This window comes from Orycteropus afer, unplaced genomic scaffold (genome assembly GCF_000298275.1).
Source record: "Orycteropus afer afer isolate SDZICR_OR568_19922 unplaced genomic scaffold, OryAfe1.0 scaffold00097, whole genome shotgun sequence".
NCBI classification, from domain to species: Eukaryota; Metazoa; Chordata; class Mammalia; order Tubulidentata; family Orycteropodidae; genus Orycteropus; species Orycteropus afer.
The window spans coordinates 9,519,505-9,539,878 of NW_006921684.1; the positions used below are offsets into that span (position 1 = coordinate 9,519,505).

Below are 20,374 nucleotides of genomic sequence, written 5' to 3' on the forward strand. Positions count from 1 at the left end.
AACAGTGCCTAGTGCATAATGAGTGATGAATGAATAAATACATGAATGCATAAATGAATAGGTGTTATCAGCCTGGGTATCCATTTCTACATTGCAGTCGCATTTTCCTTGGGATAAAAGATTATGTTGCAAGGGAACTCTCTAATGAATTCTCTCTCATGTTCCTCATTCTACTTTGGGGATATACAGGCCTTTGTAGCACAATCCAACCACTGTGGAGTCTGATAATCTATAACCATTGATACTCTATTGCACCCTTTACAAAGTTTTGTCTGTCTTTCAAATGAAGCCAGAGTACAGTGAGTAGATTTCAGAATTCTCCATCACTTTTTGACTCAGTTCTTCATGAGTGCTTTGAAAATTACTAGACTTTTGTTAGGACTGTCCAGCCTAATTAATAACTCGATAAGCAAGACAATATAATATAATGAGCTCTGGTGGCGTAGTGCCTAAGGCATTTGACTGCTAACCAGAAGTCTGGCAGTTCAAACCCAGACAATGCACAAACTTTATGCCATGGACAATGCATGTAAAAAGTATTCAACAAATAATGTAGGCCAGAAAAGAGAGTTCCTGTCTTTTTTGAATGTATATTCCAAAATCTATTATGTTTATCCTGGTGTATTTGATACTTATATATTAGGCAAGTACTTCAGAAGTTTAATAACAAGATGTTACATTTTTGGTATGCTCTTTCATCTTGCAAAGAGCATTCATATACATTCTGTCATTGTGATGGCTAATGTTATATGTCAACTTAGCTAGGCTACTGTTCTCAGTGGTTTGGCAGATACTTGAGTAGTTTGGTCTTCCATAATAATAGAATAGAATAGAATAGAATAGAATAGAATAGAATAGAATAATCTTTCATAATGTGATCTGTTGTGACCAGCCAATTAGTTGAAAGGGGAGTTTCCTTAGGGGCATGGCTTGCCTCTAGTATATAAATGGATGTTCTGGTAAAGCTCACATTCCCTCTCCCTCTCTCAACCTTGCAACAACCCTGTAATTTTCTTGTCACTTGACTTCTGGTTCCTGTGAATGTAAACTTGGAGGAGACTCTTGCTGTCTGATCTGCAGATTTTGGATTTGTCCCCCATAATCCCATGAGCCAGCAGAGGTCTCTGGTCTGCTACCTGACCTATGGAGTTGGGACTTGCTAGGCCCCACAACTTCATCAGCTGTTTCTCTGATGTAAATCTCACGTACTCTGACCATATGTATGCACAAACACAAACACACACATATATACACACACACACATATGTATGTATATGCATATATGTACATATGTCTCCAATCTAACTGGTTTTGCTCCTCTAGAGCAAGTGACTAAGAAACTCTTTTACTAGTTTCAATAATAACAGCCAACTTTCACCGAGTACTTACTATATACTAGGTAATATGTTGTTGTTGTTGTTATGTGCTGTGGAGTCGGCCCCGACTCATAGCAACCCCTCCTTGGGTTTCCGAGGCAGAATCGCTACAGAAGTAGGACTGCCCAACCTTCCTTCCGAGGAGTGGCTGGTGGGTTTGAACCGCCAGCCTTCTGGTTAGCAGTCAAGTGCCTTAGACACTATGCTACCAGAGCTTCTAGGTAATACGCTATAAGGAACTCTGGTGGTACAGTGCCCAAGGCATTTAACTGCTAACCAGAAGGCTGGCAGTTCAAACACACTAGCCACTCCACAGAAGGAAGATGGGGCAATCTACTTCTGTAAAGATTTACCAGCTAGGAAACCCAATGGGGGTCACTGTGAGTTGGAATTGACTCAATAGCAGTGAGTTTGGTTTTTTGATTTTATATGTGATGTGCTTTTCTGTGGATTATCTCAGAAAATGCTCACAACATACCTTTGAGGTGGATATAATCATAACCTACATTTTACAGATTAATAAACTGAGATGGAGAAAAATTAGGTACCTTGTTTAAGGTCCCAAGTGGTACAGCCAGAATTAAAGCCCAGGAATTCTGATTCTAGAGTCTCTACCCTCAGGCACAAAATGACACTGACTCTTCCTCTGGGTGTTCTTAAGTCTCTTGTTGTTATTAGTTATTGTTGAGTCAATTTCAACTTAGGGTGACCCCATGTGACAGAGCCAAACTACCTCATAGGATTTCTTAGGCTATAATCTTCACAGGTGCAGATCACCGGGTCTTTCCCTTGTGGAGCCACCGGGTGGTTTCAAACTGTTAACCTTTTGGTTAGCAGCCTAGTGCTTAACCTATACTCCACCAGGCCTCCTCTAAGTCCCTTGTTACAAATAACTAAACTCTTGTTCTTGTTGTTATGTGCCATCGAGTCGGACCCAACTCACAGTGACCTCTCCTTGGGTTTCTGAGGCAGTATCACTACGGAAGTAGATTTGCCCATCTTTCCTTCCAAGGAGTGGCTGGTGGGTTTGAACCGCCAGCCTTCTGGTTAGCAGTCAAATGACTTAGGCACTATGCTACCAGAGGTCCCAAATAACTAAACAGTAAGGTTAAAATACTTTGAAAAAAGAATGCTTTCAAACCATTCCATGGTGACATCATTGTGTTGTTGTTAGATGCTGCCGAGTCAGTTCAGACTGATAGTCACCCTGTGCACAACAGAACGAAACACTGGCTTCTCCTGTGCCATCCTCACAATCGTTGCTATAGCTGAAACCACTGTTGTAGGCACTATGTCAATCCATTATTGCAGAAGTCTTACGTGTGATATGGTACAGAAAGTACATTTCTGTGTTCCCCTGCCTACCTTGTGTCTCCTTACCCTGCACAGGGTGTCTGAGAGAGAAGGCAACAGCTGCTCCAGGGGCTACTCCTGGACCTCACAGAGTGGGAGCTCCTCCTGGGACTGAATGTATGAAACCTAGTGACTAGTCACATTTTCTTTTCCAAAGTCTGTTTCCTTCATTCATGATATGTCTTCCAAAAACCCTGAATAGAAACAATTTCTAAACTAATTGAAAACCCTCCTTCTTCAGTGCTGATATTTACCAGCAAAAGACATGGTTGATCTTTTCTTCCTAGTTGGTAAGCCCATTTTTTACATTTCCCAGAAAATATGATAGTGAATATGCTTTGTTGCCTAGCAACATTTGGGCAATATTGTACCTCCATCTACTCATGGGTTTAGAAACACATTGTTGAGGTATCAGAGATTCTAAAAAAAATAACTTGAATTTTCTTGATTAAAACTATGTAACAATTCTCTTACATATAAAAAACATACAAAAAAAAAAGAAGTTTGAGGTTTAGAAACATAATAAAAATGATAGTTTTTTGGTAATTATTTTCCTTCTTAACTGTGATTTACTTATGTTTAGGAGCCACTATTTATTTACTTTTGGAAATGCAAGTCTAATTTTTACTCTGTAGAAATAAATGTAAAGGGATGACGGTATGCTAGATAAGGAACATGGAGCACAACTTTGAGCAAAAGTAGGTGGTGGGGTCAGAAGGAGAAATCCGAATTACCTAAACCACCAGCCCCACTCCCCAGCTGCCATCAGACTTTCCACACTAAAGAAAAACTTTTGTTCTTGGTCCATACATTTTAGCATATAAATTCACCCTCTCTAATTGTGGTAGCTGAGAAAAGAATTCAATATTTTATTAGTTGGAAACTATTTCAACTATTGCTGATTAGTATATGGTTTAAGTAAAAAAAAAAAAAAAAAATGAGGTTGCTCAAGGCAAGTACATTTTTCAAAGGTGTGCCATATACTGATTCACTGATACCAAAATTTCTTAACCATAATCCCATGCAGAAAGAGCACCACACGGGTGGTACTCCTGTCCCTAGTGTGTTCCAAGTCAGTGAGCTCTTTAATTTAGGGGACACTTACACTTTTAGAAATCTCTGCTCTCAGCCAGGATGTGGGAAAGGTCCCTGAGGCCTCTGACAAGAACGGTGTAACACTCCCACAAACTGCACCTTCCGAGCTCCTTATCATTTCTATTCAAATGATGCTGAATGTCTTTTCATAACCTGCCCATGCTGCATCATTTCTCTACTCCAATGTGTAAAATTAAAATCTGATAAGGGTACTGCTGCACTAGAGATTTTCATTAACTCCAGGGCTGTCTAAGCTCCATTTAATTAAAAAGTTGCATCCAGCTGACTCATTCAGTGTGAAAATTATCTGGTCCCTCTTTTTTTCAAACTGCGGAGAAGTGCAGTATGTTTCAGTAGGTGGAAGACACATAGTACAAATGACAGTCTCATAAGCAAATTTCTTATTCCAGAGAAAATTGCTGTCTCTCTAAAAAGACAAAAAAGCAATTTCCCCCCTTAAGCCAACGGTAAAACCCTTGGGTTCAAAGAAATAAAAAAAAAAAAAAAAAAAGGGAGATGGCATACTTGATTTAATTGAAACGAAGGAAGAGGAGTTGGAACAAAACTCCCATTGGAGAACTTGTCTTCATTTGATTTTGGGCTCGAATAAAAATGTACCAGATTTTGTTTAAAGATGTTTAAAGATGCCTGGGGTGAAGAGCACATAAATACTCAGCAAGTGTGTATCTGTGAGGCTGCAAAGAGGCAAAAATGCAGATTCTCTGGGTTTACACTTGTATTAAATAAATGTCATCAAGTATTCTGATTCTCCCAAGTAAAATGTTTAGTTGGAAAGGTAGTTGTTCTCCATCCCCTTTGCCCAAAATTATTCTGGCAAACTGACAAAATTCATAGAAAGTTGACCCTTCATAAAACTGTTTTTTTTTTCTTTTAAATATTTACAGAGTCTACTATTAATATCTATTGCATGTTGTTGTAATGTGCCATCGAGTTGGACCCGACTCATAGTGACCCCTCCTTGGGTTTCCGAGGCAGTATCACTACGGAAGTAGATTGCCCAACCTTCCTTCCGAGGAGTGGCTGGTGGGTTTGAACCGCCAGCCTTCTGGTTAGCAGTCAAGTGCCTCAGGCACTATGCTACCAGAGCTCCTTTACTACTGCATGTTGTTGTTGTTGTTATGTGCCATCGAGTCAAACCCGACTCATAGCGACCCCTCCTTGGGTTTCCGAGGTAGTATCACTACGGAAGTAGGATTGCCCAACCTTTCCTTCCGAGGAGTGGCTGGTGGGTTTGAACCGCCAGCTTTCTGGTTAGCAGTCAAGTGCCTCAGGCACTATGCTACCAGAGCTCCTTTACTACTGCATGTTGTTGTTGTTGTTATGTGCCATCGAGTCAAACCCGACTCATAGCGACCCCTCCTTGGGTTTCCGAGGTAGTATCACTACGGAAGTAGGATTGCCCAACCTTTCCTTCCGAGGAGTGGCTGGTGGGTTTGAACCGCCAGCCATCTGGTTAGCAAGCAAGTGTCTTAGCCACTATGCTACCAGAGCTCCCTTACTACTGCATAGCTATACCAAATATGTGTGTGTGTGTGTATGAGTTCTATTACTTGCCTTCATTGTCCCTCATGTATGGTTAAAATTCAACATGAATACAAGAAGTCAAATTATTCCCCTTTTCTCCATACTCATATATTCAGTTTGCACCAGAGGGTATTTTTTTGTTTTGTTTTGTTTTTTGTTTTTCAGTATTAAGTACTAGAAGTTTGAGAATTTTATTTTCCAAATAAATTCTTTCCTCAATTTTGGGGTTTCAAATCAATTACATAGGGCTTGCAAAAGGGGATTTGGAAGAGGAGAGACAACCAAGAAAATGTATAATTTTGAAAAGAAATAATAAAGACAGAAATAAAGGCAGTGCTTTTCTGCTTTGTAATTCTGCTAGCAGAAACAGTAAGTGCAAGGGGAAGAGAAAGATATTTATCTGGACAGGCCTCCCTACCGTGTTCAGGTCCCTTCAGGGCCAGCCGGGTCTGATGATGGGGAAGAATCTCTAGTTTGACCTGGTCAGTGGTGTTTGCCAGGAACTGGGTTGCTTCCGCGAGCGTACAGTACTCCATGCTGGTTCCATCGATAGACAGGATGTGGTCTCCCACATGCAGTGCCCCACACCTACAGAAAGCAGAAACACTCAGTGCCATGAAGCACCTGCGCCTTTGGAATACCACGTTCTTGTTAAACTACACAATTTTCAATTACTTCAAACAAACAAACAAACAAAGAAACAAACAAAAGCTTGAGTGTTACAGGAAACACCATCTGTCAAATTTTAAGAACTTTGGGTATGAACATAGAAACTTAGAAAACATAGAAAAATTCAAGAAGATGATTTCTCTCTCTTTCTTTTTTAATATTAGTTTGGGGTAGTGATGCTCAAAGTTGGGGGGAACTGAGCAGGAGAGGAGTGAAGAACGGGAAAAAATTTCCCCTGGACTTTTCCGTTTTTTTTTTCCTCCTATGTTTTTATAACTATGAGTTGGTAAATATCCAGAATCTCAAGACATGACTCAGAGAATTGGAACAGGGTCATTTACAACTATTTTAAGTGTGAATGGGATTAACTTGGGTGAAGTTCAGCTAATAACTTCCTCAGAAGCCTCTCACACAAGCTCCCAGGTCACCAGTTCTTCATTGTTGTGTTCTACTTTGTTATTCTGTAGTTAAGCACTTATTAGTACAAAAACTCTCAATGGCAATGGGAACTATGTAGGAGTCATAACAGTAATGAACCCAGGCCTGTGAGGTGAGGCAAGGGGAAAGCTGGGGGTGGGGGAGGGGCTAGCTGCTACATCTTGCTGAACTCAACAGACTGGCTACTGGATGTCTTGGGAAAAGCAAACACAGCAGTCAGCATCCCGACGTACCAGTCAAGTGGACAGCTCCTTAAACTGGTTACCCCCTGTGGAATGGGATGGAAAAAACGGAGAAAATTAAAGCATCCTTTACCATTGACCTGGAGAATAACCCTGGATCAATGGCCATTTCTGTTGGAGGATTAAATGGAGGGTAAGACCACAGTGGAGCTGTAGACTGACCATGACAGGGGTTGCTGCAGATCACTGCTCCACAGTTGGAGGTTTACCAGGCAGGGTGAGGGCACGTGGAGAAGAGGGCTGCAGACATGCAGGGGAGACTTGGGTGTTGGAGTTTGTATAAACACGTCCACAGTTTGAATAGTCTATTTCTCAAGATAAAAGCACCTCAAGTCTTCCTTTCCACCTAAAAAGATCATTTCATGTCAATGCACTTAGAGACTTCCTGCTCTGGGATGTGGGGGTTTTCTTATCAGAAGCTATAAATACAATTAGGTGGGAAATTAGTAGTCTTTTTTCCCTTCTACTTTAATGAGTCTAAAATGTTAATTAGAAGCTCTGGTAGTGTAGTGCCTTAGGCACTTGACTGCTAACCAGAAGGTTGGTGGTTCAAACCCATCAGCCACTCCTCGGAAGGAAGGTTGGGCAATCTACTTCTGTAGTGATACTGCCTCGGAAACCCAAGGAGGGGTTGCTATGAATCAGGTCCAACTCGATGGCATAAAACAACAACAACAAAATATTAATTAGGAAAAAAATACTTTAAGAAAAAGGCCTGTTGTTTTTATTGTTAGGGATTAAATGATGTTTTAAGGAACTCTTAAAGATTATGTGGGAGCTCTGGTACATAGTGCCTAAGGCATCTGACTGCTAACCAGAAGGCTGGCAGTTCAAACCCACCAGCCACTCCTCAGAGGGAAGACTGGGCAATCTATTTTTGTGGAAAAACCACCTTGGAAAGCCAAGGAGAGGTCGCTATGAGTTGAACTGACTGGATGGCAGTGAGGTTTTTTGTTTTTTTGATGATTATGCAACTCTAAGATAAATATAGGGAGTTCTGGTAGCGTAGTGCCTAAGGCACTTGACTGCTAACCAGAAGGCTGGCGGTTCAAACCCATCAGCCACTCCTCGGAAAGCTGGGCAATCTACTTCTGTAGTGGTATAGCCTCAGAAACCCAAAGAGGGGTCGCTATGAGTTAGGTCCAACTCCACGGCACGTAACAACAACAACAACAACAACAAGATAAACATACTATGACAGCATAGGATATTTCTTTAAAGATTACATATTTTAAAAAATTATTTATTTAAGAAAAAAGGCATAAGATTTTATGGAGGCAAGATTTAATTGTTGACAATTAAGGAGAACCTGGGACTTCACCATATGTAGCATACTTAAGATCTGCTCAGCTACCTTACACTGAGAATGGGCTATTACCCTTGGACAACTTGCTTGGCTGCTTGACTTTTTTTTCCCTCCTCATTTCTAAAGGCCACATTAAACATCTAATGAGGTGATATTTACATCACGGGATGGCTAATAAAGTAGGTGAATTTTCAAGCCCCACAAAAGTAATTTGTTTTCCTATAGGAAACTTACATAGACTGTCAATAAAGCTGTTTTTTATTGTGTGTGTGTGTACATATACATGTGTATATTTGTACGTATTACATATATATGTTTTTTAAACATATACAGTTTTGAAAAGTAGGCACTTTCTGCAACACTCACCTGTCTGCAATACTTGCAGATTTGATTTTGTCTATGACAATGACCTGTTTGTTACAGCACATTGAGGTAGTTAGGGCGACCCCAAGGCTGGCACCAGGAGTTTTGGCAACTTCAACTAGTAGTGGCCCGGATGCCGTTGCCACAGAATCTGTTGAGAAAAAAATTTCAGAAAACAAAACAAATAAGCAAACAGACAAAAGAAAAAAGAAAAGATGGATGTTGGCCTGCTAATAATTTTATTACTGAAACTTAGATTTTCCTCCTTGTATCATCTCTATAGTCAGTGGCAAGGAGCTCTGGTAGCGTAGTGCCTAAAGCACTTGACTGCTAACCAGAAGGCTGGCCGTTCAAACCCACCAGCCACTCCTCAGAAGGAAGGTTGGACAATCTACTTCCATAGTGATACCACCTGGGAAACCCAAGGAGGGGTCGCTATGAGTTGGGGCCTACTCAATGGCATATAACTACAACAACAGTCAGTGGTAACTTCTTTGGGCATTTGTTCCATCCCACCGTGACATAACATGGGTACATGTTTATCTCATCAATTAGATTTTAGGCTTCACACCAGCTGGCATAATGTCTTACGTATCTTTATATCCTTCACATTGCTGGGGGCAGTGCTTTGTACATACCAGGTCTCTCAATAAACATTTCTTTAAAATTAATTAAGTCAATAAATATCTTAGAGACTACTATGCATGAATGGATTAGTGAGTGGATGGATGATGTTTTCAGTTAGATGAATAATAGGAAAAAACAAAAATCCAAACCCATTGTCATCGAGTTGATTCTGACTCATAGAGATCCTATAAGGACAGGGTGGAACTGCTCTATAGGGTTTCTAAGGCTGTAATCTTTATAGAAGCAGACTGTCACATCTTTCTCCCATGGAGTGGTAGGTTCAAACCAACAACCTTTTAGTTAGCAACCAAGCACTTAAACCACTGTGCCACCAGAGCTCCTTGAATAGTAGGAAAGGATACACTAAGTTGAATCTGTAAACCCCTATTCTGGACCTGATCTAGGGTCACCTCCCCTAAGGAGTGATTTTATACATGCTGGAACACTCTTCATTTTGTCAGCTCCTAAAGGAAGGTTGGGCAATCTACTTCCGTAGTGATACTGCCTCGGAAACCCAAGGAGGGGTCGCTATGAATTGGGGCCGACTCGACAGCACATAACAACAACAACTCACCCTTTAGGAGCTCTGGTAGCACAGTGCCTAAGACACTTGACTGCTAACCAGAAGGCTGGAGGTTCAAACCTATCAGCCACTCCTCGGAAAGAAGGTTAGGCAGTCTACTTCCATAGTGATACTGCCTCGGCAACCCAAGGAGGGGTCGGAGTCAGGGCTGACTCGACGGCACATAACAACAACTCACCCTTTGGGACTCTCTAATGCCAATACTCCTGGGAGGCCTCTCCTGACTCATAATCTGGTGAGAGGCCTTTGTCACGTGCTCTCACAGCTTGCGGTATCCCTGCTATGTAGCATACCCCTCACTGTTTCAGAATGGTTGGTTTGCATCACATGTATTGGTCCTTTGCCAGACTGTAAGCTTACTGTAAAGACAGAGACTATGTCTTGTTGACCACAGCATCCTCAGGGCCTGGCATGACTGGCACATCAGCAGTGTGCAATAAATAATTGTCAAATGAGTATGAGTGAATAAAATGAAAAAAAAACTGATGACATCCCTTAAACTCCCTGGTAAAGAATTCCAGTCAGTCCCAGAACCCCTGTTTTAGCCATCCTTCCACCATTAGGCTGGTCAATTGTGCCAAACTATCAACTCTAACAAAGATCTGCTGCTGAGCCCAAGTGCACATAATCTGATACCTCTTCTTATGAAGTAGGGTCAGCCATGCTTCCTTCCAAACTTTTTACCAACTCTGATATCAACTGTCCCTTCTCATGGCACTCTGCTTCTCTGCTTGGTTCAATAATTCACTGCAATGACCACACAGAACTCAAAGACCACACTCAAAGTTAGGGGGTTTATTAGGGAAGTAACAAGTTACAGTTCAGGTTCAGAAATGCTCAGATTACAGTTATATGATTAGGACAGCTTCTTTTCAGTTGTGCCCACAGGCAGGTCTCTCTTTGGCCCTCAGCTTAGCCTCTGCCCTGCTCAGGCAGGTGTTACAAAGCTCTTTAGCTCTGCCAGTTAGTGCTTAGAGGCACTCCATTCTGCCAGTAAACCTCAGCCCAAAGGTGCTCAGCTCTAGCTCTGTGAATCAGCAAACTCAGCTCTACCACGCGCTCGGAGGCACTCTACTCCCCCAGCAAGCCTCTTGCTGAAGGTGCTCAGACCTCTTGCTCCATGGGCCAGGAAGCCCACCATGCTATCTCCTGCCAGTCTTGTACTGGTTTCTAGATTCTGCTGTAGCCATTTCTCTGCTGCTGCTTCTTACTGTCTCTTGCCATCTCTGGTATAACAGCTTTTTCTTTCTGTCTTGTGGGTTGATGAGGTTCTCAGTGCAGGGGTCTTGGGCCCTTTGAGCTCTGCTCCTGTTTCTTCTTGTTGATAGGTGTGACTTCCTCCATTTCTACCTCTGGGATGGCTGATTTTAAGCACAGCAGGGTGGCAAAACTGACCAATCTTCTAGTTAGGATTTCATACATCTTATTTGCATGTTCTCACCTCTCACAAGGGTGCCATACACCTCATACACATTATTAACAAGCTATCCAATCCCCGTGGTAGGTCACAAGTACCTCATTTGCATATTCCCCCACAGTCATTTGGTGGGAGTTACAAAGACGGGCTTGAAGGGCCATGTTAAGTAATACACTGCGCTGCATTTAGAACGACTAGTTTTAGATTTCCCAAACCATTTACCGTAGTCTTGATGGATTTCAGTAGAAAGTTTGTAAGGTTACAATCATTCATAATCTTCCACATAGTTTTCTCATGTCTAAAGAGAAATTTATTGGGTTTTTAAGATTTAAGAAAGCTCTGGTGGCATAGTGCCTAAGGCATTTGACTACTTAACCAAACGGCCGGCGGTTCAAACCCACCATCCACTCCTTGGAACGAAGGCTGGGCAATCTACTTCCATAGTGATACCACCTCAGAAACTCAAGGAGGGGTCGCCATGAGTCAGATCTGACTCAATGGCAGTGCGTTTCATGTGTTTAAGATTTAAGTTTCTATGTTATTCATAATTTAATCTCTTTCAAATGACAGAAACTGGTAGTTGTTCCCAAGTATTACACTTTTCCCTCCTTCTCCAGTAATAGTGTTTCTAAGAGTTGTTCAACAAATGGCTGCCCAGCTAAGGACAACATTTTCCAGCCTCCTTTGCAGTGAGGTACAGCCATGTGACTTAAGTTCCAGCCAATAGGAAATGAGTGAAAGTGAGATAGGATATTCTTAGGATGAGCTCTTAAAGAAAGAGCTGTGTCTGCCCTGCCCTCATTTCTTTCCTCTTGCTGTTGTAATGTAAACCCAGAACTGGTAAGCCATCTTCGGTCTTACAGACAAGGGCATAGAGTCACAAGATAGAGGAAGCCTAAATTCCTGTAACTATCTACTGGAATTGCTTAAACTTTCCAGAAATAAACTCTTGTCATATTGAAGGTTTGTTGTTACTGTTTTGTTATGTGCCATCAAGTCAGATCTGACTCATAGTGACCCTTCCTTGGGTTTCCGAGGCAGTATCACTACAGAAGTAGATTGCCTAACCTTCCTTCTGAGAAGTGGCTGGTGGGTTTGAACCGCCAGCCTTCTGGTTAGCAGTCAAGTGGCTTAGGCACTACACTACCAGAGCTCCTTATTGAAGGAAGTATTGTTGTTTTACATCTGTTACAGCTGAATCTGCATCCTGTTAGGACTTTTCATATGAGTTGATATTGTCAATGCACTTTGTGGAATACTTATTCTAAGAAGCAGCTATTTCAAACTAGATATTGGCAGATATTAATTTTATAAAACTACAATCAACCATCACCCAATACACACATTAGGTGTTTGTTTTTCTTAAAAGTATTACATCATGATAAAACATTAAGGTTTTTAAAGACGTTATCGAGCATATTCAGAAATTATTTAAACATTCTTTATATTACTATTCTCCTCTCCTAGGCAATATATTTGTAAGAGTATTAAATATTACATTTTTGTATGGTTCCAATATTCCAATTATACTGAATATTAATATTCATATTACTTTGGAAATAAAGATACATGTACGGATATCAAGAAGCTTTGGAAAATAATGCTGGATTTTCTGCCATCATTAATTTAGAGGGAAAGAGAAAATACGCATAGCTGTTTTAGCAAAGCTCTTTGTCTGGAAACTAGAATAACAGTCTTTCTTTAAGTAATAGTTTTCTTATTAAGAATTCAAAAGAAGAATAAGTATAACATCTCCATTTTGAGGAGGCTAATGTGCAATTAGTGAGTTTCTTCTAAGACTTAAATTAGAAAGCCTCAAAATTCCGAGAGAAGAGAGATTTAAAGTCACGGTTAAGGAAGAAGCAGTGTGGTGCTGAGCTGGGTTCAGAGCTGGAGACCTGAAGGGCGGTCCTAACTATGCCACCACTCACCATGTGACTCCAACCACCATCTCTCTTGGATCTTATTATCTTGGTCTATAAAATGAGGAGATTCAAATAAAAGCTCTCTAGTTCTAGTTCTAACAATCTATAGGACTATAGACAGTAATGCTAAGTCAATAAGAGGTTAGTTGGCTAACTAGAGAAAATTAGGAAAGGTTTATAAACTTAAAAAAAAGTATATGATAGCTGGAATCTAAATTGCAATACCTACTAAAGTACAGGAGGGTTAAACTGCTAGACATAAAAGTGATTCTAGATCACTAGTGTTTCTCAAGATGGGAGGAAAACCCTCAGATTTAAAATATATTGTTATTGGTATTAGGTGCCGTTGAGTAGTCTCCGACTTATAGCGACCCTATGCACAGCAGAATGAAACACTGCTCGGTCCTACGCCAGCCTCACAATCCTTGCTATACCTAAGCCCATCGTTGCAGCCACTGTGTCAATACATCTTGTTGAGGGCCTTCACCTTCTTTGTTCACCCTCCCTCCACTTTACCAAGCATGATATTTTTGGACATTAGCCTCCTCAACATGGAAATGTTATACTTATTCTTTTGAATTTCTTAATAAGAAAACTACTAATATGAAAATATCATGGCTTGGGTTAGGCGCACTTTAGTCTTCAAGGAGGTATCTTTACTCTTCAGCACTTGAAAGAGGTCCTTTGCAGCGGATTTGTCCAGTGCAATACGTTGTCTAATGTTTTGACTGCTGCTTCCAGTGGTGTTGATTGTAGAACCAATTAATATGAAGTCTGTGCCAACTTCAATCTTTTCTCCATTCATTGTAAAGCTGTTTATTGGACCAGTTGTGAGGATTTTTGTTTCCTTTATATTGAGGTGTAATCCATACTGCAGACTGTACTCTTTAATCTTCCTCACTTTCAGCAAGGAAAGTTGTGTCATCTGTGTATCACAGGTTGTTAATGAGTCTTCCTCCAATCCTGATGCCATGTTCTTCTTCATATAATCCAGCTTCTCGGATTACTTGCTCAGCATGCAAATTGAATAAGCATGGTGAAAGGATACAACCCTGACACATTCCCTTCCTGATTTTAAACCATGAAGTATCTCCTTGCTCTGTTCTAACAACAGCCTCCTGATCTATGTACAGGTTCCTCATGAGTACAGTCAAGTGTTCTGGAATTCCCATTCTTCTCAATGTGAACCATAATTTGTTCTGATCCACACAATCTAATGCTTTTGCATAGTCAATAAAATATAAGTAAACATCTTTCTGGTATTATTTGCTTTCAGTTAAGATCCATCTGAAATCAGCAATGATATCCCTTGTTCCATGGCCTCTTCTGAATCCAGCTTGCATTTCTGGATTCTGTCAATATACTACTGCAACTGTTTTTGAATTATCTTCATTAAGATTTTAATGGCATGTAATAGTAATAATAGTGTTTGATCATTTTCACATTCTGTGGGATCACTTTTCTTTGGAATGGATACAAATATGGATCTCTTGCAGTCAGTTGGCCAGGTAGCTGTCTTCCAAATCTCTTTGTATAACCAAGTGAGTGCCTCCAGTGCAGCATCCATTTTTTGAAACATCTTAATGGGTATTCTGTCAATACCTGGACCCTTGTTCTTCACCAATTCTTTCAGTGCAGCCTTGACTTCTTCCTCCAATACCATTGGTTCTTGATCATATGCCACCTCCTAAAATAGCTGAACATCAACCAATTCTTTTTGGTACAGTGACTCTCTGTATTACTTTCATCATCTTTTGATGTTTCCTGTATCATTGAATATTTTGCCCATAGAATCTTTCAATATTGCAACTGGAGGCTTAATTTTTTTCTTCAGTTCTTTCAGCTTGAGAAATGGTGAGCGTGTTCTTCCCTTTTGATTTTCTAACTCCAGGTCTTTGCACATTTCATTATAATAATTGGCTTTTTCTCAGGCCGCCCTTTGAAATCTTCTGTTCAGCTCTTTTATCTTGTAATTTCTTCCATTTGCTTTAGCTATTCTCCATTCAAGGGCAATTTTCAGAGTCTCTTCTGCAATCCATTTTGGTCTGTTCTTGCTTTCCTGTCTTTTTAATGACCTCTTACTTTCTTCATGGATGATGTTCTTGATGTCATCCCACAATTCCTCTGGTTTTCAGTCACTGGTGTTGCATCAAATCTATTCTTTAGATGGTCGCTAAATTCAGGAGGGATAAAATCAAGGTCATATTTTGGCTCTTGTGGATTTGTTTTAATTGTTTTGAGCTTCAAATTGAACTTGCAAGTGAGCAGTTGATAGTCTGTTCCACAATCAGCTCCTGGCCTTGCTTTGGCTGAAGATATTCAACTTCTCCATCACCTTTTATCATAGATGTAGTTGATCTGACTCCTGTGTATTCCATCCAGTGAGGTCCATGGGTATAGCCATCATTTATGTTGTTGAAAAAAAAAAAAAAAGGTATTTGCAATGAATAAGTCACTGATCTTGCAAAATTCTATCATGTGATCTCCATTATGGAGGCCATACTTTCCAACTATCAGTGACTCTTCCAACTTTTACATTCTAGTCATGAGTGATAATCAGCACATCTTGATCGTATGTTCAGTCAATTTTAGACTGCAGAAGTTGGTAAAAATCTTCAATTTCCTCATCTTTGGCCTCGGTGGTTGGTGCATAGATTTGAATAGTATTAATTGGTCTTCCTTGGAGGCATATGGATATTATCCTATCACTGAAGCAATTGTACTTCAGGACAGATCTTGAAACAGTCTTTGTGATGATAAATGCCACACCATTCCTCTTCAATTTGTCATTCCTGGCATAGTAGATCATATGGTTGTCTGATTCAAAATGGCCAAATCAGTCCATTTCTGCTCACTAATGCCTAGGATATCGATCTTTATGCATTCTATTTCATTTCTGACAACTTCCACTTTTCCTAGATTCAAACTTCATACATTCCACATTCTGATTATTAGTGGATGTTTGCAGCTATTTCTACTCATTTTGAGTTGTGCCACATCAGCCAATGGAGGTCCTGAAAGCTTTACTCCATCCATATCATTAAGGCTGTCTCTACTTTCAGGAGTCAGCTCTTGCCCAGTTATGTTTCAAGCGCCTTCCGACCTGATGGGCTCATCTTCTGGCACTGTATCAGACAATGTTTCAGGGCTATTCATAATGTTTTCCAGTAATCTATCAGACAGTGGTTCACTGCTATTCATTAAGGTTTTCACTGGCCAACTTTTTGACATGTGGATGGCCCCTTCCTTCTTCCAAGTCTGTCTTACTCTGGAAGCTCCACTGAAGCCCTGCTGGCATTTTTCAACACTGGTGGCATAGCCTCCAGCCTCACAGAAACACACAAGCCACCACAGGATGACAAACTGACAGACAACTTTGTCTCCCTTAGTTGTTCCTACTGCTCTGCTCACTTCCCCTCCTGTCTGGGGCCTGGCCTTATATAAAGCTGCCCCAGAAACCCCAAGTCATGCACCAGCCTGCCTGTCTGGGGCCTGGCCTTAAATAAAAGATTTAAAATATAATGATAATAAAAAACCCACTGCATCGAGTCGGATCCAACTCATAGTGACCCCTCCTTGGATATCTGAGGCAATATCACTACGGAAGTAGATTGCTCAATCTTCCTTTAGAGGAGTGGCTGGTGGATTTGAACTGCCAGCCTCCTGGTTAGCACTCAAATGCCTCATTTCCTTTAAAGACTGATTTTGAAGGATGGTCTCCCACCTTTGTACAATCACCACATAATATTAGGCTTTTGTGTTAAAGCATTTCCAGGGCACAAATTCAACTTTATAACATGACTGTATGGTGAGGAAAGGAAGATTATCTTATGTAAAGATAATCAGGGATTACTGACAACAGTTTACTGAACATGAGTTCAATTCTTGATTCTCTCTCCTTAGTAGCTCATGGTCTTGTTGTTGTTGTTATGTACCGTCAAGTCAGCCCTGACTCATAGTGACCCCTCCTTGGGTTTCCGAGGCAGTATCACTGCGGAAGTAGATTGCCCCATCTTCCTTCCGAGGAGTGGCTAGTGGGTTTGAATTGCCAGCTTTCTGGTTAGCAGTCAAGTGCCTTAGCAACTATGCTACCAGAGCTCCCTAGTCTTCCCTTATCATGACCATTCTTTATCTTTCCAGGACACATCCTTCCTCTCAGCTCCCACTGCCACTTGGAACTATTCTTGGCATGGACATGTCAAACACCACCTATCTAAAACTGAATGAGCCCACTGTACTTCACTAGCTTCTCTCCAAGTTACCCTCTCCTAGTGAGTGGCTCATTATATTTCACTGCACAAACCAGAAACCCAGGAGTCATCTTCAACTCCATCTTCTCCCTCGTGTTCTATATTCAAACACAAATTCCTCTTGATTTTACTTCTTATGTAGCTCTCAATTTCATTCTTTAGTTCTATCTCTATAATCACTATTTTAGTCCAAGTTACCATCACTGGATAGCCCTACATAGTCTCATGTCTTCCACCTTCCCCAATTCAGTATAATATTTCAAAGGTACATATCCAAAAACCATGAAAATATGATGCTGCATGAAAGAAACCAGTCACAAAAGACAATATATTGTATGATTCCATTTATATGCATTGTCTGGGAACAGGCAAATCCATAGAATTTACAGAAAGTAAACTAGTGGTTTCCTTGTATTGGGGATGGGGGAGAACGAGGATTGGGGGTGATAGTTAATGGGTACAGTGTTTCTTTCCTGGATTTATAAGATGCTTTAAAACTGATTGTAGTGCTGGTTGTACAACTATGTGAGTAGACTAAAAACCAATGAAATGTATACTTTAAATGGATGAATTGTATGGTAAATGAATTACATCTCAATAAATCTATTACCAAAAAAAAAAAAAAAAGTACATATCTGATCATGTTCAGTCCATGCTTAAAATCTTCTAATAGTTATTCCTCTAACAGGGTAAAAAATCTTGCCATGACCCACAAGGACTTGCATAATCTGGTTCCTAATTACCTCACCAATTTTATCTTCTACCATTCTGCCTTTTTCTACTTCTTCCCCTCACCTTCTTTCAGTTCTTCAAAAATGCTGTGTGTCTTCTTGCCTCAAGTCCCTCATATATATTGCTCTCTCTCCTTGGAATACTCCACCCCTCCCCTCCCTCACCTACTTCTTCATCACTGCTCTGCTCATAAGTTAATTCCTCAGGAATTCCTGCTGTGACTTGTAAACCAGGCCAACCTTCCTGTTATATGTTTTATAGAACCCTGTACTTTTCCTTCACAGTACTTACAGTAAATGTAAAGCAACAATTAATTGTGTAATTAGCAGTTTAATTCTATTTGATAAAAAATGTAAGCTTATGCTTACATTTTTATAGTGATTGTGTGTGTTCTGCTCAAGAATTTATTCCCAGTGTCTACACAGTACCTATGTATAGTAGGTGCTGAATGATGTTTGTTGGTAGGATGAATAAAAGAATGTTGTTGTTATTTGCCGTCAAGTCGGACCCGACTCATAGTGACCCCTCCTTGGGTTTCCAAGGCAGTATCACTACAGAAGTAGATTGTCCCATCTTCCTTCCAAGGAGTGCCTGGTGGGTTTGAATCGCCAGCCTTCTGGTTAGCAGTCAGGTGCCTTAGGCACTATGCTACCAGAGCTCCCGAATAAAAGAATAAATAGCTATTATTATACCCAAGGGATGATGCTAATAGTACTGATGATGCAGAAATTTAAGTCATGCTCTTCTGCTTGGAGTAGTTTCCAGTGTAGCTGGAAATAAAGGATACATACACATACATAGATTATGCTGGTAATGTGAAAGGTTATTTTTTTTCTTATGTGTAAATTCAATGCCATTATATCCCTAGGCTTGAAGAGGCAAAGGATAGAGGTATTAGTAGAACCTGGATTCAAAAAGGACTTATGTGGAGAGAGCTGGGAACTTCCATGAAGGGATGCAACCAGCCTGCAGTGAATTCAAGAGGAAGAAACTAGTTCAGTGATATCCTAAGTAATTCTCCTCTCTGCCTCTGAGCTCCTCCTATGGTTCCCTATTGGTCAAACCCAACTGGAACCAAGAAAGCAAGGGAACCCATTGATGCAGACTATGGAGAAGTGTGGTGAGCAGCTCTGGAGATAGAAAGGAAGATTATTTTTTTAAAAAAATCTCCATTCATCTTCTTCCCAACAAGTCTTGAGGCTGAAATATAAGGTTACAATAAGGAAGAATAAAAAGAGTCTATAAATACCCTACCCAAAAGTGTTAATAGAGATGCTATGACTAAATTTTAAAAAATGACTCTGAACTACAGGTAAATCCATAGAGATAGAAGAAAGATTATTGGTTGCTAGGGGTTGAGGACAGAAGGGAATGGGGAGTGACTCCTTAATGTGTATAGGGTTTCCTTTTGGGGTGATACAGATGTTTTAAACTAGATAGAGGTGATGGTTGTACAATATTATGAGTGTACTTAATGGCACTGAATCATATACTTTAAAATAATTGTAAGTTATGTGATTTCCACTTCAATAAAAACAATGACAGGACTTCCTGGCAATCAGGACTATAATGCAAACATGATCAATAATGCAGTTCTCAGTATTGGGAAGGAGGAAGCCCACTAATTCTTTATTTGGAAATAAAAATTCTTCTAGCAGGGAGCTTTAAAAGATATCTCTCCCAAGATGTTTTATATATAGGTGGTGCTAAATGATGTAGTAGGTAACGTCCTCAACACATTTTTATAACTGATGGAGAGGCAGCTTCTAATAACTGTTCCTTGATCAAGGCTGAGGCATAAGATTAAAAAGCAAATCAATGATGGTGCTTCTAGAATGAGACAAGCTAACTGTGCTGGTCAACTTGATCTAAAGACAGATCCTAGAACAGACATAGTTAATGCCTTTTTGGGATCTTTCCTAGATACCATCTTTCTCTTTCTTAGATTTCCAAGGGAAGCTGAATATTAAACAATTCAGTACATAGTTCAAATGGTATGTGTCAAAATAAGAAAACTAAACAGAAGAGAAATCTGGGAGAAATAATTAAGAGCCCATCCCCTAACAGAAGATCACTTTATCTTACTTTGGTATGGATAAGACCCTGGTATGCTGGCATTTATAGCTGACTGAGACTAGATCCAGATGCTCTGGATATCAGAGGAATCAGAGACAGAATCAATGGACTACCAGAGGCCAGAGAAGCCCAACTAGCTTCTTGCTAGGATGGAAGACCACCTACCTCACATTCTCACAGAAGAGGGCTTTGTAAGTAGATAAATTAAGCCATCATTCATGAAACAACATTAATTAATAATACATTTATTGAATGCCAGGCACATCAGAAAGTACTGGGGATCCAAAGATGAAAATAAATTATCCCTGTGCCTTAGTAACCTCTTGGGATCCCATGCCAAGAACGTAGGGGGTGTGTGTGTGTGTGTGTGTGTGTGT

The 20,374-nt window shown here is 40.3% G+C and overlaps 1 protein-coding gene across 1 annotated transcript in view; it reads right to left on the minus strand.

The window, feature by feature from the left end:
- The window catches only part of GRIP1 (glutamate receptor interacting protein 1), a 515,267-nt gene that overhangs the window by 106,288 nt on the left and 388,605 nt on the right, over positions 1 to 20,374 (minus strand). Inside the window, exons 8-9 of the mRNA XM_042781204.1 lie at positions 8,391 to 8,538; positions 5,788 to 5,957 (exon numbers count right to left, since the gene is read on the minus strand). Coding sequence (XP_042637138.1) covers positions 5,788 to 5,957; positions 8,391 to 8,538 — 318 coding nt within the window. The remainder of the gene's footprint in view (positions 1 to 5,787; positions 5,958 to 8,390; positions 8,539 to 20,374) is intronic.